This window comes from Syngnathus typhle, linkage group LG6 (genome assembly GCF_033458585.1).
Source record: "Syngnathus typhle isolate RoL2023-S1 ecotype Sweden linkage group LG6, RoL_Styp_1.0, whole genome shotgun sequence".
Classification (NCBI taxonomy): Eukaryota; Metazoa; Chordata; class Actinopteri; order Syngnathiformes; family Syngnathidae; genus Syngnathus; species Syngnathus typhle.
In genome coordinates, this window is record NC_083743.1 from 11,674,827 (window position 1) to 11,685,746 (window position 10,920).

A 10,920-nucleotide genomic window follows, 5' to 3' on the forward strand; every position below is an offset into this window, starting at 1 on the left:
TGTGCCTGCCTCCTGTGAGTTGTGAGTGCTTGTTTTTATGACCCAGTTTCCAAAAGCATTCCTTATTGTGGGTTTAAATACATAGGTTTAAATCTGGGTGCATGCATGTATAGTATGTTGAAACAGGTACATATTTGCGCCTTTGTGGGAGTGAACACAGCGGATTTACTTCCTGGCCATGGAAAGTGGCTCCTTCCATTCCATTAAAATTCAACGCAACAGAGTTGCACTGTCTACATGGCGGAAGCATATGTTTATAAAAGTATGTTTGTAAGAAACTGTAAACTGATAGTAAACTCTAAACTGGAACTGTGGATGATGTAAAGTTACAAGTGTAACGTTATACATTTCAAAAGTCAACTGTAATTCCTAATTTTCTCTGAGTAATATAGCAGTGTAATAATAGAATATAACAGCAATTGAAGACACTTTGTAATTATATTACATAATCCCATGTAAATGTAAATCGTTGCTCTCCAGCCCTGTTAGGTGTATGACATCATTCGCCCCAAATCAGCTCACCCTCAACCTTTTGGATCGATGAACTAAATTTCCTGTACGTGTTTATGTGAGTGTGAATGTTCGTCTATTTCTATACTGTATTGACCAGGTTGTAGTCCGAACAACGAGAAACTACTATTATTATAGATGCGGTTAGAGCTTTATTTTTTGAATCACTCTGAAATAATTTCAATCTAATGTAAAGAAATCCATATAAGATGAGTCAATGTACAAGCTACCTCACAACAGTGAGGCTTTAGCAACATGCTGCAGCTCTGCAGACAATCAGCGCCAGCCAAATGGCACAAAAGCCGACACTGCGAATATGACAAAATAGAAAAGAGCTGTTTAAAAATAGCTTGCCACTGATCTAAAAATACCCTGCTGGGATGGAAGCCAAGCTATTTTTGTTTTTTCATAGCTCAGCAAAGCCGTCCGGTGTGTTTAAAGACAGAGGCAATGTATGTTTCAACAGCATCCAGCACTTCTCTTCTGTGTTCTCTGTGTTGAGCTACTGGACTGAAATCTTTCAGCTTTGGCAAGAACAAAACAAAAAAAATTGAAAATACAAGACTCACAGCCATCTTAGCACTTACATTAAACGAGTCTCGATAGACTGTATAAACTCTCTGCAGTCTCAAACTGAGACTCATAATCTATGGCTGTATATTGACAGTATCAAACTGTTTGCCACCTTTATTTTCATCCATTCAATGCATGTATTTATGGGTTTTGTGCGAATGGAAAAAAACAGAGCTTAAGCGATGACCGATGGGGTAACCGCAAGCATTCTGATCAGCTCACAAGGCAGCCTGGGAAATGGGTCGGTGCTGGGTCACTGCAATGAGCAAAATATGCCCACTCCTAAAGTGTTTCACTTAAAGGTTCTGCAAGCTTTTTTTTGTTTTCCAGTGATGGACACATTGGACCGTAGTATTGATGCTCACAGTGAAATATAAAATAATCAATGAACGAACAAATAAATAAATAGAAATAAATAAATAGATAAATTAATAAATAAATATGTCTCCATCTTACTACATCTGAACCGTGTTTGTCATACCAATGAATTATTCCTTTGCTATTTTCATAGTGAAACCCTCAAAACCCAGATGTTGGATGGATGGCGATCTCCTGGAAGGTAGTGACGTCAAACTGAGCTGCAAGTCCAGCGACGGTTCTGACCCCATCAACTACAAGTGGGAGCGAGTGCTAGACAAAGGCAAGAGCCTGGGCAAACTGCCAAACCTGGCACTGATAGGTAAGAAAAACAATGAACGTTTGACCCCACTAAAAATGTCAACAGAGATGTGCTATAAGGATTCATTTTCATAACAGCACTTTCCGCTGCCTCCGTTTATTCTCTCAAATCGTTTTTTTTACCCTTGCCACTTTTCTCCATTTTATGTCCACCTCCTGTTGCCATCAAGACACGCATAATAATTAAGTAGTGCTGATCTCAGGTTGATTGATCACGGGTTGATTTTGATTGTCACAATCAGGCCACTGATTCTGCATGACTTACATAGTTTGCACTACTCCTACCCCTACTTGACAGCAAAAAATAGCTGCGCTTCAAATTAAGCGTAGAGTAGTACTAGCATTTTTTTTCAAAGGATGATTGCCACTTGTAATCCTCAGTATTCAGATATACATGAGGATTGATCTTAATCAGATGAAGATATCTATGACACTGATATGATAGCTCATAGTCTAAGTGAATTATACATAAAAGCATACACAGTTGAAACAAGCTAATGTCACATACTGCACATTCTGCTATTCATCCTGAAACATAATCAAAGAGCATAGTATGTGCCTCTCATTAGCGACACAAATATTTTACTGCATAAACCCAAGTGAACAGTTACTTGGTGATCGTACCGTCTGTCGATCAGCTCTTTTTCCCTGGACTCTATGAATCATATATAGATTTTTCTTGAAACTCCTAGAAGTAGTCATCTATATTATAGTGATGCAAAAACTTTATTGATTGGGATTAAAGACTGTGAGACAAGCCTTTTAAACCATTTCAGTGCACACACTTACTTGATCATGACTAAACCACTCTGTAAAATGGATGTACCATTCTGCTGTCCAGATCTGAAGAACCCTGAACTGGTGACCCTAAGGAACCTCACCATGGATAGCACAGGTGTCTACAGGTGTACAGCCAGCAATGACGTTGGCGAGGAGAATTGCACCGTTGAGGTCACAATGCAGCGTGAGTGTTTCGGGAAGGGGGAGGCTTTGACTGGCAAGTCATTGCGGCATTTAGCTCACCTCCACCTGCCACACTGACTGATGGCTATTGTTTCAAACTGCAGATGGAAATACATTTATTTCTGCCTCTCTGCTTTCACACGGCCATTAAACTTCCCCAATGCACAAAAGCAGGAACACAGGGGACCGCATTGAACGTACTACTGGTGGTTACTGGTCACCACCTGTGCTCCATCTTTAATGTTTCTCTGTCAGATGAATACATTTGCAGAGAGGCCGGGCGGTCGGGGTTACGTGTAAACAAATGGAGAGCTTGATCTGCACAAGCGAGGTGATTTCCATAGTGGTAGTAAATTGAATTTAGGGGTGCATGGCATGGTGGAATTGCCGTTGTATAATGCTGTGCACTTCTACACCACTGGGGATGGGTGCTATAAATGAGCAATTCCGGTAGATGTGCAGTTGTACCTAATGTGACTGATGGAATGTGTTGTGTGTTTGCAGATGTGAGGGATATGGGCATGGTGGCTGGCGCAGTGGTGGGAATTTCCCTGGGTGTGCTCATCGTTATATTAATTATCTGGCTTGTCTTCCGAACAAAAGAGAAAAAGAAGTATGAGGAAGAGGAGACCCCAAATGAGATAAGGTTTGTCCTTTCTCCTTTTCCCAATGAGTTTTCCCTTTCTTTGTGTTTGTGTTCTAACAGACATGTGCAATAGGGCCGTTTTATAACAGCAATGGGGACGTACTGTATTTCCTCTTTACTCTAATCAGTTAAATTCTGAAATTAATTGCGGGACGTGTCACACCTATTTATTTCCCTGCAGTCACTATCCTAGCTCATGCAGTACTATCTTGTGTTGCCGTTATTATCGCAAAACAAAAGCAGACATTGTATCTGTAAAGTTGACATTTACATTGAAGTGAAAGTGCTGCTGTATGCAGTGGAGACAATTCTAGGGCCTACTAAGGGTTTACCCAAAGGATTGAGATGTGTGGAAAATAAAATAACACAACTGCGAAGTGTAGGGTTAGGGTTAGAGAAACATACCGTCATAATATGCAAAGATATGTCATTATTATCGTTGTAATGTCATGTGATATAATCGTCTTATGTTCCGTGATATTTTAATTAATATTTATTTACTTGCGAGCAAAATGCTATAAATTGTAGTATCTATATTGTGCACACATAGAACAAATTTGTCTTATAGACACCATCGAGCAACCTGAAGCGTATTAAAGTGAAACATTACAATACATAATAAATTATTTGTAGTAAGTAAATAAACGCTTTATATGAAGAAGTATAGCGATTGTATTTGTTATGCTATATGAATCTTGCTCTTTATTGTCAATGGAGTTGTTGGAGATGTGTGCGCCTGTGGGCACCAAGTGACACTAAAGAAGAAAAACAAAATGTAAAAACACTTTTTTGTGTGTGACTGATTTGCATCGGTGTAGGTGCTCATTCATGAATGTAACAATGAATAATGTAACACGTTAGAGGGCCAGCTCTCAGTAAATAATGCAGACGGGATGAAGCGTTTTCTATTTGTATGCCTTGTGACAAGTGGCAATGTGCTTAAAGCAGACCACAACCACTTTGGGTGTAAGGTTTATGACAAACCACACCCATTACTTTTGCTTTATTGATATATTTTTCAGCTTCTTAGATTCTTTTAAGAAATAGGTTTTTACACGAGAGGTCTTTGACTCTCTGTGGAAAGCCGACACTAATCCTTCATAAGCAGCTGCTCGAATGAGCTTCACAATGCGCAAAAATGCTGACGTGATGACAGTGCCTGATAAACATGACACCACTTACTGTGGCCAGGCAGGCACATGCTGAGAAATAAATAAAGGAGACCCTCACTTTCCATTGTAGTTGTTTTTTTAAGTGTGTCTTGCTCTGACTAATGCCTGTGCATGTACGTACATACAATATATTTTGACACCAGTGAATATTCTTCATGTGACCGTGTGTTTGTCTAGAGAGGATGCAGAGGCTCCCAAAGCAAAACTGGTGAAGCCCAACTCCCTGTCTTCATCCCGCTCCGGCAGCTCACGTTCCGGTGCCTCCTCTACCCAGTCGATGGTGCACAACAGCGCCCAGCGCGGCCACCGCCCCCGCCCACCTGCAGTTGCAGCGCTGAAGGAAAACGGACAACCTCCGGGCTTTCCCCAGTCCCCTCCGGCCTACACCACAGTGGTGCCGTCCAAGAACCCCGCGCCCCCTACTCCTCCCAAATTCAACTCCAGGAATACATCTGGTCCGACACCCCCGACCCTCATGGTCCCCGCCCAGACCAAGGCCTTTCAGACTGTGTAGGACTGAAGGTTAACTACTTCCCCCAGCCATGCCAGACTCCCCATCCTTAACCCTCAACCTTGCACCCCGTTCCCAAAGGCTAAGACTCTTGTATAAACAAAGAAATGCAACTAGTTAAAAGGATGTAATTAAAAATTCAATACTATAAGTCCAAAAGTACTTCTAATGAATGCATACTTAAAGGGGAAATATGAAATGCTTGTCCCCTACTCAATTACACAAAAGAAAAAAAACAAGATCAGAGACAAGACACTGTTTGTGTCTTATGACTCAAGGAAGGAAGGAAGCACTGTGTGTGGCAAACGGAAAGGACCCCCTTGCCGAGTATTTATCTAATCAAAACTTTAGGCATGTAACAAAGCAAAGGGGTAAAACGCTGAGGAAACATTCAAAGCTGAGTGATAGTAAAAGTAGCCCCCGCCTACCATGAGATGTTCAAGATGGAGACTGCAGATATTTTCTTCTCCAGCAGGAGGATGATATCATCTTCTAGCATCAGATCCAAAACCACAGACCCCATTTGCCACCTGTGGGTTGACCCAGTTGTGCCCATTTGTGCGGACAGGCACAGTATTTCAGTGTGTCTGTGTGTGCGTGTGTATTTGTGTGTGCATCATCAACCTCTCTCATGAGAAACTCACGAGGAACTTACTTAGATTCACTCAGCTGACTGAACAGCCAATCTGCTTTACCACCAGCAGGGCAAACTTCAGGTATAAGGATGTAGCACTCACAGTGGAGTTATATCAATGGGATCGTCACCTTTTCTCTGGTATTGGATACCTTTACGTCTATTTAATACATGTACTAGGCCTATAAACAGACCATGTTTTTATTATAGGGAATAAGCTTCGATTAGCTCAAGTCGCATATATAATTTTCCCTTCATTTCTTTTATCCGAGCTAGTGAAGGGCTGACAGATAGCTTGCTCGTGAGAAGTGCCATCATTCTCATTTGTTTGGGTGGGAAAGTTTTTTTTCTTTATTTGTTTATTTGCTGCATTTCAGATGTGAAACCAAAATGTGTCACCATGAATGTGTGATTGATGATAAGGATGGATGGCAACATTTTCGCTCCCAGGGGGGTACTGAAATAATAGAACGCAACTTTATTTGGGGGTGTTTGTCCTATCTTCCCTGGTGTTATCTTCATAATCTTTTTATACAGTACTTAATAGCGGTTGAATCTCAAAGTCTTGAGTCTTTACAAGCCCACAACTATTAACGACATCCCCTAATCTAGACCCCCCAAGAGGGCAAAGAAAACTCAAAAACCCATATGGGGAGGAATGAAGAAACCTTGAGAAGAGATTGCAGATGCTGAGAATCCCACTTCCAGGATGACCAGGCCGCACTGGATGTAGAGGCACACAGCCTGAAGGTATCCAATATTAGCTACCTGCTTTCACTCTTGTAATATGACATGAAGAAATTAATAACAAATGACCTTCATAGTTTTTTATCATTGACAATTGTACTTGCACTGTGCAGTGGAACTTCACAATTTCGCAGCATTGGTCGGATCAGAAATAATGGACTCATCGATGAAAGCATGAAAACACACCGCCTGAGAAGTTGGATGATGCTATGGGGGCAGAGGAGAGATGCTAGAGAACCTTCCTATGGTTGATGTAAAGACCTACTGGTAAAAGTCATCAAATTAAGAAAACATACAACCTTGAAAAGAGATTTGTGAGCTTTAGCATTTGGAAGTCCCCCAATTTCAGTTTCTTGCGGCCTATCCTCTCGTCTGCTTCCGGAAGTCTGTCTACTCTACTCCTTGCCTATCTTATCATGTTATGCTCTGAATTAGTGAAGATAACCCAAAGAAGAGACAATGTCTTAAGAGATCATGTTGAGAAAGGGTCAATTAGGCCTGAGGAATGAAAAGTATGATCGCTTCAGTATGTATTGAGAGCTAAGAGTATGTATAGTCAGGATTCTGAAACCATTATAATTGAGTGGCTCAATGGCCGTCTGGCTGAATCAGCGGGTGCTGGTGTGTTATTGGTCTGCTTGCGATCAGCCATTTGCCCCTTTTGTCACATAGTCACAGAACCGGCGCAGTTTGATTGAACGTAGCTTAAATTAGAGCAAGTCGCTTTTCTATCAGTGTGCCTTTGCAACCCATTATTTCTTTTCAGGCTTTCTTTGTCCTTATCTTCAGCAATCAGCACACTGTCTCACCGACTCAGAAGGTCAATAGCGGCAAATATCAATGCCACTGCAATAAATCGCCCCGGAAAAAATGAAGCATCCCAACGGGGTGATTTCAGAAGAGTGCAAAATATCAGTTGTTGAGAGAGTAATCCCATGCCACGAGCAATGTACTGTACATTATGTAATCAGTATTGTTTTGTATTGTACATACAGATAGATATATGCACATGATGTCATTTGATTTAATAAATTAGGGGTACTTGAGGGGATATTTGCTCCCTACACATGTAAAAGTCAAATGGAAAACCCAAAGGTGAATTCAAAACATGTTGTTTTGTGTTCTCAATCAGTGCTAGTACAGATTTTCCGCTGAACGGCAACCATTCGCAAAGAGTGTGTTGGCTGCATTTAGTATTTACACAGACTTTTTTTTTTAAATATCATACTCCTATGCTAAATAATTTATTCATTGTTCACCAAGTGATAATGAAGTCTGTGCACTCTGCACAATGAATGCCATAGCAAGAAATTTTAGTTTCCCTTTAACTCTGTCTAAAAAAACAGCTTTTTAAACTATATCCAAGAGAAGACTTGAAGTGAAAGCAGCAAGACCATGCACCACAACAACAAAGTCAAGACTGTGGAGTATAAAGCTGTCCTCTCCAGCGCTAAGACAAATTAATATAAGCATGTGTGTTTACGAGGTACAGTTGTAGAAATACAGTGTAGTGATGTGAGTGTACCTGATTTAGATAATACAAAATTTATGAGTCATTCTACTTTCAAGATTCCACTTAATGTTAGGATTTGGTACTAGTGTCTTGTAGAACTGATGTGAAAAAGCAATTTAACATTCAAATTCAAAGATCTGAAGTGGGCTGTGCACTTTGACTTCATATGTGGGACTTTCCATCTGACTTGCCTGTGCAGGGAGAGGGATAGATTCATTTTATATTAAACTACAGCAGTTCATATCTGACCAGGGAAGCTAGTGTGCGTGTGTGTGCATGTGAGTGTATACAGTGGGGGTGCGTGCATGTTAATTCAGTATAAGCCCCCGGGCCACACCCACACTCTACTGTTAGCCATTCAGCGAATGAGAGAGGATCTAGCCAGGCAAAGTAGCCTTTATTTAACAATGACATGAATGCAGACTGGCAGTATTTATTTTCATTAGGACTCAAAAGTCAATTGAAGCTGGCCTCACAAGCGGCAGCCATGTTTTCACTTGTGGGGGAGGAGTGAGTTGAGACAAGCGTGTACATAATTCATAACTGGGCTTCATGCTTTTACACTTGGCCATGGGTGCACACGCACACAAGAGTATTGTGCCCAGGCAAATACTATATTAAGAAGTTTACATGTGGACAAAGGTCTTGGGAAGTAGCCAACCTCTTGATCAAATCATCAAAGTCAGGTTGGGTTAGACTTCTCAGATGCCTGGGAATCTGACACTCCATTCCAGACTGCTTAAAAGTAGGAAATATCCTATTTTAAATTCCTGAAGTCCCATCTCAAAGTCAAACACAACATTGGGGTACCACCTCAAGGATTGAGTTCTTAACCTCACACCAGACATTTTGGACAATATGCACTTTGAGGAAGGTCAAGCATTGTTAGAGGATTCTGGTCCTGACAAAGAAACCTAGACATAATATGAAATTGTGTCTTTACCAGAAGACTGAATTATGAATACTGCATGGTTTCCTGTAGATGTGTCCCAATACCTTTGTCCATATAGCTGCATTTCCACAAGCACACAAATGCTCACACCTCTGCTCCTTCAGAATCAGTTTGATGGATGAAATGTTGGGGAGTATTCGTATTGATTAATAGAGGTACTGATGCAGATAATCGTACCCACAATAACAACACGCAGGCACTCGCAGAGACAGCCGATGCATTTCAACAATAGTCTGTTCTCCAAGACGTTGGCTGTCACAAGAGTCAGTCTGAGCACGGTCGAGCTGGGAATCAGGAGGAGCTACTCCTAACGCGATTGATATCGAGCCAAGGCTCACGACATTGAAATTCCCCTCCGCCGTCGATGAAAGCGACAATAGCGGCAGCAACGGTGGAGGAGGAATAAGGGATGCAAGTCTTCCAGCTTTTACAACTCCTCCATGCGCTTTGACTCAGGTGGCAGATTCCTGACTTCATTCCCATGTGCTGTTTGCGCTTTCTTTGAACAGATTTCCGTTATCTCAGTAGGGAAATAAATCCCACAAACATACACTCTGTATCGTCTTTTAGAACAGTATTCTATCGACACTGTATGTGTATTGTCTCATCGACACTCAAGTGTTAGGTTAACCTGTGTTGTGTGCTAGCCACAATGTTTTTATGTTTGTTTGAAGGTGTTTTATTTCTGACTTGAAGGCAGAGCGAAATGATGCTCAGACTTTTGGGCCTTGGAATGTGATGCGTTTTCCCCAAAAAATGACAGACGGTGCTGAAGTCACCCTGGAAAAGGGATGTAAAGGGACCTGCATGTCATAAGAATCTGAGCAAAGGAATGAGAATGCTTTGCTTTGATGTATCATACCTGCATTTGGATAAGGAATTTAAAAGAATCTACAACTGTAAATACATTCACAGAAAAATTTATGAAGCTTTATTTTTGTCTTTTTTTATTTTAATTCATGTACTTTGCACTTTTATGTGTGCTACGCTCATCATGTGTCTGTGTGGGATGTGTGTGGTCGGCTGTTTCTCCACGACATCTTAGCTGAAGCGTCAGGAGCAGACAAGCTTGGCACAGCGTCACTTAAGGGGACATGCAAGAAGACACTTGTTTGCTTTGTAGATCATCCTTTTTTTTTTCTGCAGTCATTTGGTTTTGCGTAACCGTGCAGAATTCTTTGTTTGATGACAAAACAATCCATGTAAATATCACAATTTTAAAAATGTATATTTTTACGACTTATGAGTTATTACTCTTTCATTTGCAAATAAAATATTCAATGACAACCTACTCTGATTGCTCATGTCTTCTTTTAAACATTACAATCTTACAAAAAAGGTTCTATCCACAGTTAGCTTGCAAGCAAGAAAAAAGCTTTCGTATATTAGCCAATTTAATTGCGGTGTGCATAACCTTGCAAGCTATCCCATGATGCAGTGCACACAAGCAGCTAAATCAAAGCGGTACAAAGTTTAAACAAAGTACACATTTTATTATAGTACAGTTCTATTTTGATGTGTTAGTTTTTTTCCTAGAACATTTTCACTTTTCTAAAACCATCAGGGCTGTTAAAATTTCATACTCCACACAAGTGATGGGAAAATGAAGCTTCAAATTTGCTTCATGAACCAGTTGTATTTTTTCGAGATGGCACTGTTGAAAATACAGCAGGTTATAAAGTGAATTTGATGTCATGTTCTTTGTTTGGTTTTGATTATGACTTTGTTTTGTTTTTCTTGTCCCTTCTGTCAATGTTTTGTATTCCTGGTGTTCTTTATATCTTGTTAGATCTTTTTTTTCCACCTGTTGTCATTAGGCCCGCCCCTTGTGTCTTCCAATCAGCTCCCTCAGCCACTTCAGGTTTTCCTCATTGTCTCATCATTTTGTCTGTATTTATGCTGCCTTCACGTTGTATGAGAAAGATGATCATTCCCCCTAGTGAAGTGGAAAGTGCATTGTGATAAAGTGCTTTTGTTGTTGTAGTTAACCTCATGGAAACATGGCAGACCCAGAGTTGACC

At 40.7% G+C, this 10,920-nt stretch overlaps 1 protein-coding gene across 2 annotated transcripts in view; it reads left to right on the forward strand.

The window, feature by feature from the left end:
* The window catches only part of clmpb (CXADR like membrane protein b), a 67,163-nt gene extending 56,973 nt beyond the window's left edge, over positions 1-10,190 (forward strand). Inside the window, exons 4-8 of one of the 2 annotated variants that reach the window (XR_009714612.1) lie at positions 1,595-1,762; positions 2,603-2,725; positions 3,229-3,370; positions 4,720-6,437; positions 6,548-10,190. Coding sequence is in view for 1 of the 2 variants with exons in the window: in XM_061280326.1 (XP_061136310.1) it covers positions 1,595-1,762; positions 2,603-2,725; positions 3,229-3,370; positions 4,720-5,056 (770 nt within the window). In the remaining variant the exon portion in view is untranslated. Of the gene's footprint in view, positions 1-1,594; positions 1,763-2,602; positions 2,726-3,228; positions 3,371-4,719 lie in introns of both variants that reach the window. The other variant, XM_061280326.1, reaches the window with a different exon arrangement.
* The last annotated feature ends 730 nt before the right edge of the window (positions 10,191-10,920 follow it).